The 17,429-nt window shown below is 59.9% G+C and overlaps 1 protein-coding gene across 1 annotated transcript in view; it reads left to right on the forward strand.

The window, feature by feature from the left end:
• Nucleotides 1–17,429, forward strand: part of PDE4C (phosphodiesterase 4C) — an 85,823-nt gene that overhangs the window by 4,416 nt on the left and 63,978 nt on the right. Inside the window, exon 3 of the mRNA XM_075902919.1 lies at nt 11,087–11,295. Within this exon, the coding sequence (XP_075759034.1) occupies nt 11,087–11,295 (209 nt within the window). The remainder of the gene's footprint in view (nt 1–11,086; nt 11,296–17,429) is intronic.

Consider the following 17,429-nt stretch of genomic DNA (forward strand, 5'->3'; position numbering starts at 1 on the left):
CCACCGGCCCCAGCCGCTCAGGGGACTGGAGGAAACTCGCTACAGCGCCTCCCTCCTGTCTGTCTCACAAGCCAACAGCGCCATGGGGGCGTCTAGACAAAATGGCTGGAAGGTGGATGCATGACTGGCCGAAAGATGGTCCTGGGGGAGTGTCTCTCGGGGGGCGCTGTCTAACTGCGACATGTATCCAGGCCCCCAGAAGCAGGCCTGGCTCCTTTCATTAAGTACTGGGATAATGGTGTGGCGCGTATGCCCATCAGATCTGCAGCTAGCAGGCCAGGAACTGGGGAGGTGGGGGGACAGGATTAGACTTCAAAATGACTTGGACAAATGGGAGAATTGGCCTGAATCCGACCACAAGAAATTCCACAGAGACAAGGGCAAAGCTGATTAGCTGAGCGCTCACAGCTAGGTTTTGTGTTTCTCCTGGTGGTGCACATTCGCACATGCCTTGGTGCATGCAACAATTTATTCCGCACAGGACTGGAAAAGATTAGACAGGGCACTGGCCAGCCATGGGACTCGTCGGGGTGTAGTGGCTGCCGCACATTAGGAAAGATGCGGACAAAGGGGAGAGTCCGGAGGAGAGGGACAGAACTGAGCAAAGGGTGAGAAGTCCTGGCCGGAGAGGCGAGGCGACAAAATTGGGCATGTTCGGTCTGGGGACGAGCAGGCGGAGGGAGAGGAGCTCCGGCACCGGCTCCCCAGCGCAGTCCCTGCCTTCGCCGGGTTTAAAGCCCAGGCTGGTCTGGGTTTTCTCTCTCCGGGCTCAGGGCTCGGGAACGTCTCGAGTCCCTCCCAGCCTGACATTTCTGTGACTGTACCCGACGGGCAACTCCCGGGGCCCAGCAAATGGGGGTGGAGAGCAGCGGTGAAATAACGTCACATTTCTGACTGGTCCGGTCCTATCGCAACCTGGGCACCTGCCAGCTCTTTCAATAGCTCCCGGCTGGCGCTGGCCGCGGCTCAGCCAGTTCTTTCTGGAGCGGTGCGCCAGGGCGCGCCCGCGTCCTTTCACCTCCGGTGCAGAGAGGCCCGATGCCACGGGGGCGGCTGGCGCTTGGGGTAACAGCTTCCACGCCCCGTGCACTAGATACTTGAGGGGACGTGAGCATGACCTGGTGGCTCGCTCTGGCTGGCGTGTGGCATGCGGCTTGCTCTTGGCACCGTGCTGCCAGCCGGTGGGTAAGGTGCCCGTGCTCGGCACAGCGTGGCAGGAGCTCTGAGCCAGCCCCGCGCTGCTCTTTGGCTTGGCCAGGGAGGGGCCGCTTTCCCCGGCTGCTTTCAGCTCAGCTGGCGCAGTGCCTGCTGGGGGCCCTGCCAGGTCTCATGGTCCACAGGTTCCTGCCCGAGGAGAGATTTTTCCGCCAGCTCCTGCTGCTTCATTAACCTGAGAGGCCTCCTAATGCGAGAGCTGCTGCCCCGCAGCCGGGAACAAGCCCCAGCAGGCTCCAGCCGCGCCTCCCACTCCGCTCCAGCGGCTCGGGGCTGGGGCTAATCACAGCGCCTGGACTAAAAGCCACTTTGCTTGTTGGGAGCCTGCGGTTCCCTGGTTACGGCTCAGGGGGCCAAGGCGCAGCAGGCGGGCGGCTCTGGCCAGCTCCCGGCCCCCTGGCAGTCTGCCGAAGAGGGCCCTGCCGGGACGGGAAATCGCCCTGCTTTGCTGGGAGCCCTAGAGAACCCAGGACTGCCGGGCTCCTGGCACACCACGGGCCCTGGCGTGTCCCCTCTCCGTAGCTGTCAGAGCGAGGGGGCCCCGGGAGGAAAGGGAGCCGCCTGGGGAGTCGGCTTCTGAGCTCCTTTGAAACGAGTGTGAGTGGCATTCTCCCGGCTGCTCCTAACCGGGATTAGCGCGCTTAGCGGGAGTTAATTATACCCCTAATGGGCGGTTAATTATTATTATTCCTGGGATAATTGCCCATTCGGCCCCTAGGGGATTTTTCCACTACGTTAGCCACCTCGGAGGCGGGTGCAGGGTGACCCCTGACCCAGCTCTCCCCAAAGGGCCCCTGCTTGGCACCAGGCACGAGGCCGGCCGGGAGAGACTTTCTGGGGAGTGCCAACGGAGCCCTAGGAGTGTCGGAGGCAGAGGGCCCTACGGGGCGCTGGTAAACTGGGGCCGGCCGCGTCTTTAGAGCTGTGATTGCCTCCTCTCCGGCTACGCACGCCTGAGAGTTTAAAAACCAAATTGTAAAGTCAAGTCCTGCCGGTTGACGCGGTGAGTTCACAGACAGACGCTGTCTCCCAGGGGCTGGCGCATGCCACCTGGCTGGCTCTCTCCCAGGCTGGCGGCGCTGTCAGAGCCGGGATCGGAAGACGTGGGCGGGGGGACATGAAGACCCAGGGGTGCCCCAGATTTTCAGGTGCCCTACGCAGCTGCACAGTCTGCGCATGGGGAAGGACGGCTCTGGGGGGGTGCACCATGCCGGCGCTGTGCTGGCTGGGTCCAGGGCAGCGTGAAAGGCCACCGCAGGATGGTGCCCTTGTCCCTGCAGTGTCTAGGTCACGAGCCCCCAGCCCCACCCTACCCGTGGGCCAGGCTCCGACAGTGACAAGCGGGGGGAGAGGCCACGAGGGGCTTGCTGCTGCAGCCCCAGGAGCGTTTTCTTACGACCGCAGCCCCGGGCCGGGCACCCCATGGAAACCACCGACAACACGAGGCGGCAAAGGCAGGCAGCAGAGGAGGGGCGTGTGTGGAGCGTATCCAGGTGTGGGGAGGGCAGGTGGCTTTGGCCAGGGGAGGGGCCAGGAGGGCTCTGTTCATGGGGGCGGAGCGTGGGCAGAAGGGGCGGAGCCAGGGCTTAGCCTCCCTTACTCCTGCCTTTGACCCACCTTGGGCCCAGCCTAGACAGAGCCAAGCTGGTGCCAGGTACGTGCTCACCAGTGCCCGCTGCTGCCTGGTTTAAACCCTCCCCGTGCATGGCCCAGTCACTCCCCTGCACTCCTAGACTACGTCTACACTGAGTTTTCTCTGCAACAAATATGCTAATGAGGGACTCATTTGCATGAGTCTCAATTCATTTGCATATTTTCTGCCGCTCCGTTTTTGCGCAAAAACAAGCCGTGTGGACGTTTTCTTTTTGCGCAAAAACCCCCTTTCCCCGCCTCCTTTTTGGGGGCACAAGGATCTGGCAGGAAAAAGGTTTTTTGCGCAGAGAGAAAACGTCCACGCGGCTTGTTTTTGGGCAAAAACGGCGCGGCAGAAAATATGCAAATGAGACCGCGACTTATGCGAATGCGTCCCTCATTAGCATATTTTTGGCCGAGAAAACTCGTAGTGTAGACGTGGCCAGAGAGCCTCACCCGGCGGGCCTGGGCCTCGGGCCAAAGCCAGCTGCGTCCGCAGCCCCCCTCTCTCACCGCAGCCTGGGTGGTCTTGGCACCCGTCGCTCGCTCTCCAGCTGCTCCTCCCGTCGCGTCGCCGCTGGGTTCCTGCTCCCTGGCCCCCGCCTGGTTCCCTGGGTGCCCCCAGCACGGGGAGGCGGGAGGCTGCGGGCTGCGCTCGCCCTCAGGAAAGGAGCCGTATCGCATTCTTCAGCCTAAAAAGGGAAGCGGCTGGAACCGAGCGACTCCCCCGGTAGCCGGGAGTCGCTCAGGGGCAAACCCAGGTGGGCCAGGCCCTGCTGGGACCTGGGCCTCCCTCGTGAATTGCTGGGACAGGGCCTGTGTCTGCTGGCACCTCTGCCCCCCCAGCTCCCTGCTGCTCGGACATCCCCCCAGCTCCGGTGAAAGGAGAGCCCAGGAGCAATGAAAGGCCCCGTGGTGCTGGGCCCCGCAGACAATCTCTGCCCCTAACCCAGGCCCGGGGCCCTTGGCACAGCTCGGGGGCACCCTGCCCCGTGCCCATCGCTCCAAACTGAGCCCGCCTTGGCCCTCTGAGTGCTGGACGGGTTTCTGAAAGGCCAGCCTGGCAGGGGAGCTCCTGGGCCTGCCCTGCGCTGGAGAGGAGCAGCCTGCCCTCAACGGCCCATGCTGACACAGCCCCGGCCTCCCTGCCTGTCTCCATGCTCCTGTGGCATGAGCCCGAGGCCCGGCCCTGGCAGGGGAGTCCGGGGGCTGGGGCCGGTGGGCCGTCGCGGCGGGAGGGGAGCGGCTAAGCCGGGGGCTAAGTGTTCCCCTGCGAGGCCTTCGATCAGCAGGGCCCTGGCACATCGGGTAATTGAGCCGTTCTGCGCCAGGCCACGAATGCGGCGAGGGAGCGATTAGCAGGAGCCGTGACTTCGGAGCCGGGGACCTCATCAGGGCGGCTGGCGCTCGCCAGATCCCTCTGCCCGGCCTTGAGCACAGCGTGGGGAGCAGCCTGACCCCATGCCCCTCTGCGAGTGGGGGTGGCTTCCAGTCTGGGCCCGGCAAAACGCAGCCAGACGTGCTTTGTGAGAGCCCTAAGGCCTGGGGGGCTGGGCATGGGAGCAGCGCGGAGGGGCGAGGGACACCGGCGGGGTGTCAGTCTGTCTGGAGCCCGGGCCCGTCAGGCGGACAGGAACGGCGGGACTCCTGCACCAAGGCGCTTCCAGTCCCGCGGGGTTTTCACGCGAAGGCCCCCGCACGGCTCCTGAGACGCCTGCCGGCTCCGTTACCAATGCGGCCCTCCCTGCGGCTTTCCTGACGCCTGACAGGCAGCTCGAGAAATAGCTGTCATTGCGCCCTGCCCGCCGTGGGGCTGCCGGCTCCTGCGCCCCTCCTCCCCCGCTGCTGGAGGGGGGACAAAGCAGCCCTGGAGACGGCGTCTCCGTCCCCCACTAGCACACGCAATATTTTGGCATCTGCCGCTTGTCACTGCCTGTCAGGGGGTGCTAGGGAGCCCCGGGGGACGGGCTGGGGGGGCGTGCATGTGCCCCTCCCCCAAACCGATGAGACAGACAAGGCGGGAGTGGGGGGGCTGGCTCCTGGCTTCCAAACCCCAGTGCTGCAGCCCTCCGCTGCTTGGGCCTGCTTGCCCCCATGCTGACGCAACAGCTGTTCTAGGCGTCAGTGTGACAACCCGGGAATCCTACAACAGGTGCGCAGGGGTTGGGGGCTGAGCTGATGTGGGTGGATTGTAGGAAGCTGGGGGGCAGAGTGGATGTGGGTCTGGGAACAGGGTTGATGGGGGATAGTAGGGAGCTGGGGGGCAGAGCTGATGTGGGGGGTTGTTGGGAGATGGGGGCAGAGCGGATGTGGGGCTGGGAGCAGAGCTGATGTGGGGGGATTGTTGGGAGCTGGGGGGGCAGAGGGGACATGGGGCTGGGAGCAGAGCTGATGTGGGGGGATTGTTGGGAGCTGGGGGGCAGAGCTGCCCTGCTGTGGCATTTTCCTGGCTGTGAGGCAGGCTGGGATGATGGGCCAGACATGAGCTGTCCCTGTACCCCACCTCCCCCATTCCTGCCCTCCCCCTGCTTACACTCACCCCACGTACCCCCCTTCCCTTGCACCTCACACAAACTGGGGGCGCCCCATGCCCTTCCCTCCTCCTCCCGCCATTGCCCCCTCTCTCCGTGGGGCTGCTCAGACCAGGGATAGCGCCTGCTCCTCTGCTGGGATGGGGAGAAGACTTTCTGGGCCATTTCTGAGAGACGGGCCGCACACCCGGCTGCTGAACAGGCCTTGTTCCCCCAGCCACGGCCACGCTGGCTGCCTCTGGGAATTTCGTTTTCCTGGGGCTCTGCGGACCGGAAACACCCCGGGTTTCGCGGCTGCGCCTTGGTGGCGGGGCTCCTGGGGCCGCTCCCTCGGTGGCAGTGCTGGCTGGCTGGGCAGCCGTGGGGCTGGGGCAGGTGCCGGCCCTGGGTGGACGGGAAGGGAAGGGTTTCCTGCCACAGCGTTCCTGGCTCCTTGGCCAGCCCCTAGTTAGCCAGGCAGAAGCCGGGCCATGCCAGGGGAGTGGGGCCCAGAGCTGGCCGCCCTGCGTGGCTGGCGGCAGGCGCAGGGCCTGCGATGGCCCTTGGTTCCCCGGCTCAAGAGCCGAGAGGCAGCCTCCGAACGTCATGCTGTGGAGAGCTGCTCCCTTTCCGGCCCTCAGCCCAGCCGTGCCGCGCACCTGCTCGCGGCCCGGCGGGGAGCCGTCTCCTGCCGTGGTGCGTGCTCTCTGCCGGGCTGCATCTATCAGCGCCAGGCCGCCATCAGCTTAATTAGCTGCCGAGTTTGCTCTTCTGCCTCTTTTCGTGGTTAAAGGGAGAGTCCCCCCCGACATCCATCAACCTGGCAGCTTGCTGCAAGCTGGCAGTTAAGCAGAGTGATTTACTGGCACCAGCACCGGGCAATAGCAGTTTGCATTGTAAATCAGAGCAAATTCATGTCCTGGTCTTACAAGAGTCCTTTGCAACCTGACACATGTGCAAGGCTATGCTCCCTCCCAGCAACCAATATAGCTGGGACCCATGCACTAGGTCGGACCCCCCGCCCCGCATACGCACACCTCAGCACCCTGCACAGGGGTGAGAGGCCAGCAGGACAGAAGGGCTCCCAGCAGTCCTCACGGCCACAAGCCTGGGTGGGAAGCTCTTCCATCCCTGTCAGAATGGTCCTCCAACCTCATTGTGACAGAACGAACTCAACATTAGGTCCCAGCGACCATGGCTGGGTCACATCAATGATGCGCAAACAGAACGAAACCCAGGCCTCTGATATTCCTACTTGGGGATTTTAAAAGGGCAAATTTCACAGAGCTGAAAGCAATCATGAGCCGGGTCAGCTGGGAGGAAGAATGTAACCAGAATAAAGTGACTGATACTTGGATATGTTTAAGCCACAATGCTACCATTGAGAAAATAAGACATATTAATTGAAAAAGAAACCTGATTTAGAGGGGAAACAAAGTGAGCTAAGGGGAAATTAATAGCACTGAATATGAATCAAAAGTAGATGTAGACATTTGATAAGGGAAGCAAAGGGATACGAGGCGATGTCTATGGCAAGCAAAGATAAAGACAATAAGAGTTTGTCTATTAAGAACAAAAGGAATCCTGACAATGGTATTGTTCCAATACTAAGCAGAAATGGTAGAATTATGAATAATAAGGCTCAAAGTGTTCGATAAATATTTATGTATTTGGAAGAAAAGCCAGCTCATGTAGTCACATCATATGAGAACACTCCTTCCATTCCACTAGCATTTCAGGGGGATGTTAAGCAGCAGCTACTAGACTTTTTAAAATGAGCAGATCCAGGAAACATCTATCCACGAGTTTTGAAAGGACTGGCGGAGGAGTTCTCTGGACCATTAATGGTGATTTTCAATAAGTCTTAGTACACTGGGGAGGTTCCGGTAGTCTGAAAGAAAGCGAATGTTGCACCAATATTTCAAAAGAGTGAACAGGGTGACTCAGGTTTTTATAGGCCTGCCCTTCCAACATCGATTTTGGGTAAGATAATGAAGCAGCTGATATAGAACTCAATAAAGAATTAAAGGAGGTTAATCTAATTAATGTAAATCAACGTGGGTGTATGGAAAATGGGTCCTGTCAAAGCAACGTGATATCTTTTTTTTAACGAGATTGCAAGTTTGGTTGTTAAAGCTAATAGTCTTGTAATAGATTTAGGCTGTTGAAAGGTGTTTGACTTGGTATCGTGTGACATTTTCATTAAAAAACCCAAAGAGATAATGCTATAAAATTATCGTAGCACATGTTAAAATGGATTAAAAACTGGCAAACTGCTAGGTCTCAACACGTAACTGTAAATGGGGCCGGCGGGAACTGGTTCTTGGCCATGTGCTATTTGACACTTTATCAAGGACGGGGAAGCAAACTTAAAATAATCGTTGATACACTTAGCAGATGACCCCAAAATTGGGGACTGGTAAATAATGAAGGAGACAGGTGATGGATTCAGAGCTATGGATCACTTGGTACAGTGGGCACAAGCTGTATTAACACAAGGTGTGTGCCCTTTGCGTTGTAATACAGCTGCATGCAAAGGCGTACATCCCGAAACCAAGACTGATTGACAGGGTAGGAGGTCCTCGCCTGGGAAGCAGAGAGCGGTGGTGGGCGGAGGGGGAAGATTTGGGGCCGTAACAGAAAGACACCTGAACCCACACAGCCAGGACGACACTTTGGCCAAAAGGGCTAAGGCGATCCTGGGAGGAAAGGTTATTTTAGCTGTGTGCTTGGCTCTGGTGTGACGGTGGCCATTTCTGGGACCCACAGCTCCTGGAGGATGTAGATCAGTGTTTCTTAAACTGTGTTCTGCAGCACACTGCTGTGCCGCGAGGCAGTTGGAGGTGTGCCACGGAGAACAACAGAATTCAAAATGGCCGCCCTTAAAGACCGGGTTTTTTTTGCTCGATAACTGTTCCCCAGCCTCTTTTTTTTTTCTCAACAAAACATCCTTCATGTTCCTCATAAAAAAAATGATCATTTGGCGTTCCTCGGTCTTAAAAAGTTGAAGAAACACTGATGTAGATGCATTGGCGTTGGCTCAGAGCCCTAGGGGGTGGTACAGGCTTAGAACCCTGCCTTCAAGGGACAGGCGCAGAGCGCGCGCACTTGTAGCTTCACAGAGAAGAGGCGAAAGGGGGACGGGATCCGTGTCATTCTCGAAGTACCCAGAGAGCGAATATTTGACAGGAGGCTGGTCAATCTAGCAGGGACAGGTCTCACGCGAACTACCGAAGCCAGGCAAGTGCAGAGCGGAAAATAGGCGTGAATGTTTAATGGGGAGAGACATTAACCACCGGGCCAAGGTACCAAGCGTCACGGCGGGTGCTCCGGGCCTGACGGCGAGTCTGTCGAGCTGGGATGTTTCTCACAGACCTGCCCTAGGGATCGTGGGGGGCAGGGCTCCGGCCTGGGCCAGGCAGGAGCTGGGAGAAATGATCCCAGCCTCTTCTGGCCTTGGTATCCGAACCAGCACCCTTGAATTCGAGAGCAATCCAGAGCACCCTGCAGAGGTGGAGGCCCAGGGCGCAGAGAACCCCAGTGGCCAGGAGGTGGCACCCATGCCCTGCCCTGCCCCCAAGGGCTCAGCGGCAGCACTAGGGGTGGGGGTGACGCCCAGGTTCTGGCTGAGTCGAAGATGAGGGGAGGGGGGTGGTTAAACTCCACCCCCTGCACAGAAGGGGGGTCACCTTGCTGCTGTTCCCCCAGGCTGTGGGGTGAAGCCAGCACCTCCCCCTTCCCCCCCCCCCCCCTCATGGCACATTCTTGCTACATCCTGCTCCCTGGGGCAGCACGGAGGATACTGCCCTCTCCTGGGAACTCCGCATGGCGAAGCGGTGCCATGCCCTGGGCAAGCAGCCCGTGCGTCTGCCCAGGACCAGTCGCTGCTCAGAGCCCCCTCTTATTCCCCCCCCCATGGGCTCACGCCAGAGCTGCCCCACTCCAGCTCCCGTGGCTGGGTCCCGCTGGCGGGGGCGATCAATCCAGGGAACCTTGTCTGCACTCATTGGAAAGGCAATTTGTTTGGAGAGGGCTTTTTAATTAGTCGAAGTGAGGGGAGAAGCTCAGGCAAAGATCATTAATGATCAGCTGCCCAAACCAATCCGCAGGCATCAATAGGCCTGCGGAGAAGCTGCAGCAGGTGCTTTTGAACGGCTGCTTCTCCCCTGCGGGACAGCAAGGCCCCTCGTCCCCTGCGGGGAAGCCTGCGGCCGAACGGCCAAGCCCTGCCCCCGTCTGCCTGGCAGACCATCTGTCTGTCGCTCTGTGCTGCGTGAATGCTGGCTTGTACAGACCCATCTCCGGTCTGGCCAGGCCTGCCTCTTCCTGCAGGCCAAGCAAGACCCGGGCTGGCCCCCCACGACCTGGGGCTGGCTTGCGGGGCCGGGACTTCGCTCTGGCGCTTGCTGCTTTTCCTCCCGGGCTTTGTGGGGTGGATGGGCCGGGGGCGGGGGCGGTGAAATGCAGAATTCTGCTGGCCTCGCTTCCACTCCTGAGGGCGGCAAAGCGGCAGCGGTGGGGCTGCATGACCCCTCCCCCTGCCCCTCGCCCGCGGAGATGTTTGCGGCTCCCCGTTGGCTTGAGCAGCTCCACGCCGGACAGCAGGGCCAAGCCCCACCCCGTGGCCCTGGCCAGACAAAAGGGCCCTCGTGCAAAGCAGAGCCGGGAGACCCGGGGCCCTCTTTGCCGCGTTATTCCAGGGAGCAGCAGCCCGGGAGGCCGCAGTTTGCCCCTGGGGCAGGGGCTAGCTGACCACTGGCCATGGGTTGCTGAGGCAAGGTGGGCACAGGGGGGATTGGGGATTCCCTGGGAGAGGAGGCCCCAGAGTGCGGGCGCAGGGACAGAGGGCAGTGCTAGGAGGAAAGGGCACCTTGAGCAGAAAGGGGGCGCTCCGGGGCTGACGAGCTAATTCCCAAAGTGACCAGCAGGAGGCGCCTGTGGCCATGAGTGCCCGCCCGCTGACAGTGACCTAACCCCCCCCCCCGCCCCCAGCTGCTCCTTAATGCACCGCCCAGCGACCTCAAAGGTAGCGCTGCTGCCCTGCAGGCTGAGGCCAGCCGCCGCCTTCCCGCCATCAGCCGCCAGGGCTGGAGCCTACGGTAATTACAGGGGCCAGGCCTGGGTGTGCGCACACGCCTGTGCATGTGGGAGGGGGGCTGTGCCTGCGTGGGTGCGGCTAATGCACACGTGTAGCGTCCACACGTGTGTTTGTGCACATGTGCATGTGTGTGAACAGCACTTACAGCGGTGGGGGAGCCAGGAGAGCAGACGCACCAGGTGGGCGAGGGAGAATCATTGACCGGACCCATGTGTGTGGCTGAGAGCCCGGCAGTGGCGCTCCCGGCCTGGCGCTTGTCTCTCTCACCGCTAGACGGGAGTCCCTCGCGTGGCCGCCCTCGGGCGCGCTCTGTGAACCGAACTACGCTCTGCAGAGCACAGTGCTGGGTGGGCCTGTGTCGTGGTGGTCCGGGACCTCCACACCGGTTGCCTGGCTCTGGAGTGATGTGTTGCCATGACGCACCTGGGCAGGCCTGGTGCCGAGGATGCAGCCTGCCCTCCTGGGACTGAGCCAAGCTGAGGGCAGAGGAGCCAGTGCAAGGGGCGAGTGGGGGAATTCAGCCCCACAGGGGTGGGAGCCGCGGTGCATTGTGCCACAGGGCTGGCTCCTGAAGCTGGGGCGCAGCTCCCGTCACGGCCTGCCAAGCGAACGAGTCTCCTTCCCTCCCCAGCGATCCAGAGACTCCCCCGACCTCGGCACCTGCAGCGCCGCGCCCTACGCGAACGCCATCAAGCGGCGTTTCTCAGGGACCCCGTTGCTGCCGCCGCTGGCTTGCCGCCACGTGGAACCCGGCGAGGCCGGCAGGCCCCCGGAGCCTGAGGGCTCCCGGGTCGTGTTCACCATCGAGGAGAGCAGGCCGAGCAGCAGCCAGGAGCTCCGGTAAGGCGAGCGTTCGGGGGGGCCCTGCGCTTTTTGAGGTCGCTGAGGAGAGCCTGGCCTTCCTGGCGGGGTGCGCTGGGGGATCCCCGCACTGGCTGGAGGGGCTGTGTCCCTACCCGCCCTGCCTGCTGTAAGGCCCAGGGTGGTGGAGAGAGCGGCTCCCTCGGGGAACACACTGATGGTGCCTGGAGCTCGGCAGCCCTGCAAGACGGAAGGGGCCAGGAGGTGGGGCAGGTCGGCTCCCGGGCAGGCAGGGGGGTGCAGCAGGGAGCACTGTTGGGGGGGGGGGTTCTGCCAGAGAGAGGCCCAGGGAGAGGAAACGGCTGCACAGCCCAGCAAGACCGCAGCGCTGCCTGCAGTGTGTGTGGGCAGCCGCTGCAGAGGCGGGTGGGGAACGGCAGGCGGGGCTGGCGCCCATGGGCGATTGAGGCCCATTGTTCAGGAAACAGCATCACCTGGTCCCCTCCGTCTGAGGAACGCCGAGTCCCCAACAGCACCCGCAGCAAAACCGGAGCCGGCCGGTGGATTTCACAACATGTCAGCACGTGGCTGTTAAACTAGAAATCCTGCTCCGGAGGCTGAACTTCCCCCCGGAGCCTCCTGCAAGATGCTAGGAACTTACCCGGAGTCACCCTGCAAATTGCCTGCTGCTCCCAGGGCAGCTTGGGGGGATGCTGGCAGCCTGCACCTCGGCCGCCCTGACACCGGGAGGCCCCATTGCTTCACCAGAGCCCTGCGGCCCTCAAGCCAGCCGCCCCTACATCTTCTGCTGCTCATTAGAAGTCTGGCCTCTCTCCTAGGCAGCGCTCCTGGCTCCAGTGACTGGCGAACCTACTTTATATTCCTTCCCCACAGATGTGTTCCCAAAAATCTATTGCCTTGCTTTCATTCCGCTTTCATTGACAGCCCGGCACATTTTTCATGCCTAGTTTTCAAACTTGGCCAGGAGACGGAGCAGATGCTCCAGGCGGGCTGGGAAGAGAACCTGCATGTAGAGCCCTTCTCCCCTCCTGCCCGCTGCCCCACCTCCCTCCCCCCGCCCTGCCCCACCTCCCCCCAGCTCCACAGTCTTAATTTCCTGCCAGGGATATTGATTGCAGTTATTCTACTGCAGCAGATTGTCTCTGGCTGCTTCCTGGCGCGAGAGCCCAGCGCCTCGCCCGCCTCATGCACAGTGCTGGGGGGGGGGGGGGGTATTTCTTTGTGGGGTGAGCAATACACTTGGTAGCAGCCTGCTGTTGCCTGGCCTGCCCTGTGGCCTGGGTGCAGAGCCCAGGCAGGCTGGTCGGCTTGGGGCTGGTTTTCACGAGGCTGATGGCAAACTACCGACCGCTGGATGGCACCAGCTCCTGCCCTCCATTGCAAGCTGTGAGTCCCTCGAGGCAGGGCCAAGGAGATGGGTACGGGATGAAATCCTGGCTCATCTGTTGGAGCTGGGGACCCGGGCTGCTGATGGGGTACAGGGGGGCAAAGGAGGCAGCTGCCCTGGGCCCTTTGCATCCTCCGGTGCTCTGCTTCGCTGAAGGGCTGGCTGGGAGGGGCTAGTCCCAGCCCCTCCCCTTTTGCCTGAAGCCCCTCCCTTCTGGGAGCCCAGAGCTGGCTCCCCTCCCCCCACGGTCCAGGGACTTCTCGTCAGCCTTGGTGGTGACAAAATTTCCCATCGGCTCCAGGGAGGCTCCCACTCAGGCAGGGTGAGTGAGTTTTCCCTTCCCACTCTTGCTGCACAAAGCCAATGCTTTTGGTGCCGGTGCGTCGGCACTTCCCCCTCCCCACGCCCAGCCCCTGCCGGGGGGCCTCCTGGCTGCTTTGTTTCAGACAGAGCAGGTGCCTGCGCTGCCCGCGTTGGCCTTTCTAAGGCGTGAGCTAGTTACTCTTCACCTCCTTATCCAGACAGCAGCTGCTGCCACATAAAAGTCAAAGGGGAGGGAAGTGGCATCTTGGCGCAGCGCGTTCCTCTTTGTGTCTGTTCTCTGCGTGGCCCTGCCCAGCTCGCCGCCTGTGCTCTCTAGCCTGAGTCCAGGATGCCCCTGTGCCTCGGACAGACCAGCAAAGCACCACAGCCCCTCAGCATTGTGTGTGAGCGAGCCTGGTGCTGCCTGGACCAGACCCCTCTGCCACTGCTGGCTGGCAGTGATCTGGGGCTGCTCACTTAATCAGCGCCCTGGGCTGTCTCCAGTGTCTTCCCAGCAGAGCCTGTGGAAAGGCTCCCCATGCGGCCAGTTACAAGCTGCTTTCCCATCAGCCACCTGGAGCTTTGGCTCGGGGTCTGGCCCTGGTGCCATGTGCCCCTGTGCTATTGTGCCATGCCTCATGCTGGAGAGGAGGGGGAAAATCTCGGGGCCCTGCAGCCTCGGCCTGCTCTTGCGGGTAAGCGCCTGGTGCTTGCAGAGGGTGGTAATCAGACAAATAGGACAGGTTAGATGACTAAGCCAGAGCCAGCTGAGCCCCAGAAGGATTACAAGGGAGGGAATCTCTCCCGCGGGCGAAGGTGCTTAGCATGGGCCCTGCTTTGCACGCACTCGCCTTCCGACCCAAACGTCCCAGGAGCCTGGCGTTACTGGGCCTGGGGCCTGCCCGTCAGCGGGACCCCCGGGGGTGGTGCTGTGTTGGGAAGGGGCAGGGACGTGACCACATGAAGCCCCGTAGAATGAGCTCCGTGAAGGCCCCCCATGGACTTTGGTCACTGTGCCGGCGGCTGTGACCGAAATCCCCTGGTCCCGGCTGCCCAGGCTGAGATTCGAAACGTGTCGCTGGGCGTTGGTTTTAATGCCCTGCTGGGTTTCCCGCGGCAGGTTGGTGCCAGAGAGGGGGGGCATGGGGCCGGGAGGGGATGAAGTTTGGAATAACTGGTCCAATATGGATTTTCCTTCTCACCCCACTACTTTAATGGCTGCTTACATCCTGAGTCCACAGCCACCACAGTGTCTATATTCTGGCTCATCTAAATACGGCTGTTCTTGTGTGTGAGCCGCTAAAGCTTTGTTACCTGAAGCACCGAGGAGTGACAGAGCACTGGGGCTGCAGGGGGCTGCTCTGTGGAGTGTATAGGTACTGGTACCGCAGGGGGCAGCGTTGCTGGGGGGGGTGCAGAGTACTGGTACTGCAGGGGGCAGCGTTGCTGGGGGGGTGCAGAGTACTGGTACCGCAGGGGGCAGCGTTGCTGAGGGGGGTGCAGAGTACTGGTACCGCAGGGGGCAGCGTTGCTGAGGGGGGTGCAGAGTACTGGTACCGCAGGGGGCAGCGTTGCTGGGGGGGGTGCAGAGTACTGGTACCGCAGGGGGCAGCGTTGCTGGGGGGGTGCAGAGTACTGGTACTGCAGGGGGCAGCGTTGCTAGGGGGGTGCAGAGTACTGGTACCACAGGGGGCACAGAATCATAGAACACTAGAACTGGAAGGGACCTCGAGAGGCCATCGAGTCCAGTCCCTTCCCTCATGGCAGGACCAAGCACTGTCTAGACCATCCCTGACAGGCGTCTGTCTAACCTGCTCTTAAATATCTCCAGAGATGGAGATTCCACAACCTCCCTGGGCAACTTATTCCAGTGTTTCACCACCCTCACAGGAAGTTTTTCCTAATGTCCAACCTAAACCTCCCTTGCTGCAATTTAAGCCCGTTGCTTCTTGTCCTGTCCTCAGAGGCCAAAGAGAACAGTTTTTCTCCCTCCTCCTCATGAGACCCTTTTAGACACCTGAAAAATGCTATTAGGTCCCCTCTCAGTTTTCTCCTTTCCAAACTAAACAAGCCCAATTCTTTCAGTCTTCCTTCATAGGTCATGTTCTCTCGACCTTTAATCGTTCTTGTTGCTCTTCTCTGGACCTTCTCCAATTTCTCCACATCTTTCTTGAAATGTGGTGCCCAGAATTGGACACAATCCTCCAATTGAGGCCTAATCAGCGCAGAGTAGAGCAGAAGAATGACTCCTCGTGTCTTGCTCACAACACTCCTGTTAATGCATCCTAGAATCATGTTTGCTTTTTTGCAACCGTGCCACACTGTTGACTCATATTTAGCTTGTGGTCCACTATGACCCTTAGATCCCTTTCTGCCGTACTCCTTTCTAGACAGTCGCTTCCCATTCCCAAGGAACTGATTGTTCCTTCCTAAGTGGAGCCCTTTGTATTTGTCCTTATTAAATTTCATCCTATTTACCTCAGATCATTTCTCCAGTTTGTCCAGATAACTTTGAACTATCACCCTCTCCTCCAAAGCACTTGCAACCCCTGCCAGCTTCGTATCATCTGGAGACTTAATAAGCGCACTCTCCATACCAATATCTAAATCGTTGATGAAGATATTGAATAGAATCAGTCCCAAAACAGACCCTGCGGAACCCTGCTTGTTATGCCCTTCCAGCAGGATTGTGAACCATTGATAACTACTCTCTGAGAATGGGTATCCAGCCAGTTATGCACCCGCCTTATAGCATCCCCATCTAAGTTGTATTTGCCTAGTTTATTGATACGAAGATTATGTGAGACTGTATCAAATGCCTTACTAAAGTCTAGGTATACCACGTCCACCGCTTCTCCCTTATCCACAAGACTCGTTATCCTATCAAAGAAAGCTATCAGATTGGTTTGCCATGATTTGTTCTTTACAAATTAATGCTGGCTGTTACCTATCACCTTATTGTCTTCCAGGTGTTTGCAGATGAATTCCTTAATTACTTGCTCCATTATCTTTCCTGGCACAGAAATTAGACTGACTGGTCTGTAGTTTCCTGGGTTGTTCTTATTTTCCTTTTTATAGATGGGCACTATATTTGCCCTTTTCAAATGTGCCCAGTGTTGCTGGGGGGTGCAGAGTATTGGTACCACAGGGGGCAGTGTTGCTGGGGGGTGCAGAGTATTGGTACCACAGGGGGCAGTATTGCTGGCGGGTGCAGAGTACTGGTACCACAGGGGGCAGTGTTGCTGGGGGGTGCAGAGTATTGGTACCATAGGGGGCAGTGTTGCTGGGGGGTGCAGAGTATTGGTACCACAGGGGGCAGTGTTGCTGGGGGGTGCAGAGTATTGGTACCGCAGGGGGCAGTGTTGCTGGCGGGTGCAGAGCACTGGTACCACAGGGGGCAGTGTTGCTGGGGGGTGCAGAGTATTGGTACCACAGCGGGCAGTGTTGCTGGGGGTGCAGAGTACTGGTACCACAGGGGGGCAGTGTTGCTGGGGGGTGCAGAGTATTGGTACCACAGGGGGGCAGTGTTGCTGGGGGTGCAGAGTACTGGTACCACAGGGGGGCAGTGTTGCTGGGGGGTGCAGAGTATTGGTACCACAGGGGGCAGTGTTGCTGGAGGGTGCAGAGTACTGGTACCACAGGGGGCAGTGTTGCTGGGGGGGGCAGAGAACTGGTACCACAGAGGGCAGTGTTGCTGGGGGGTGCAGAGTATTGGTACCACAGGGGGCAGTGTTGCTGGCGGGTGCAGAGTACTGGTACCACAGAGGGCAGTGTTGCTGGGGGGTGCAGAGTACTGATACCACAGGGGGCAGTGTTGCTGGGGGGTGCAGAGTACTGGTACCACAGGGGGCAGTGTTGCTGGCGGGTGCAGAGTACTGGTACCACAGAGAGCAGTGTTGCTGGTGGGTGCAGGGTACTGATACCACAGGGGGCAGTGTTGCTGGTGGGTGCAGAGTACTTATACCACAGGGGGCAGTGTTGCTGGGGGGTGCAGAGTACTGGTACCACAGGGGGCAGTGTTGCTCGGGGGTGCAGAGTACTGGTACCACAGGGGGCAGTGTTGCTCGGGGGTGCAGAGTACTGGTACCACAGGGGGCAGTTTTGCTGGGGGGTGCAGAGTACTGGTACCACAGGGGGCAGTGTTGCTGGGGGGTGCAGAGTACTGGTACCAGTGGGACTGACAGGAGATTTGAGGGTTCTTTGCTATTGGGCTCTTCCATTGACATGCTGCATTCAAAAGCCCTGGGATGCATTTATAGACCCCGGGAAATAGACCTTGCTGGCTGCAGTGCCGAGTGGGCGCCCATGGGCCACTGGCCTTCGGTGTCCAGTCCTTGGGGGAAGTCTGGCGTGCCTACAGCAGGTGATAGTGTGTTCACCCCCCCAGCCCAGCTAACCTGCAGGCGGGCTGGGCCTTGCGGGCCCCCAATAAGCCATGTGTGTGCACTGGGGCTTAGCACAC

Source organism: Pelodiscus sinensis, chromosome 19 (genome assembly GCF_049634645.1).
Source record: "Pelodiscus sinensis isolate JC-2024 chromosome 19, ASM4963464v1, whole genome shotgun sequence".
NCBI classification, from domain to species: Eukaryota; Metazoa; Chordata; order Testudines; family Trionychidae; genus Pelodiscus; species Pelodiscus sinensis.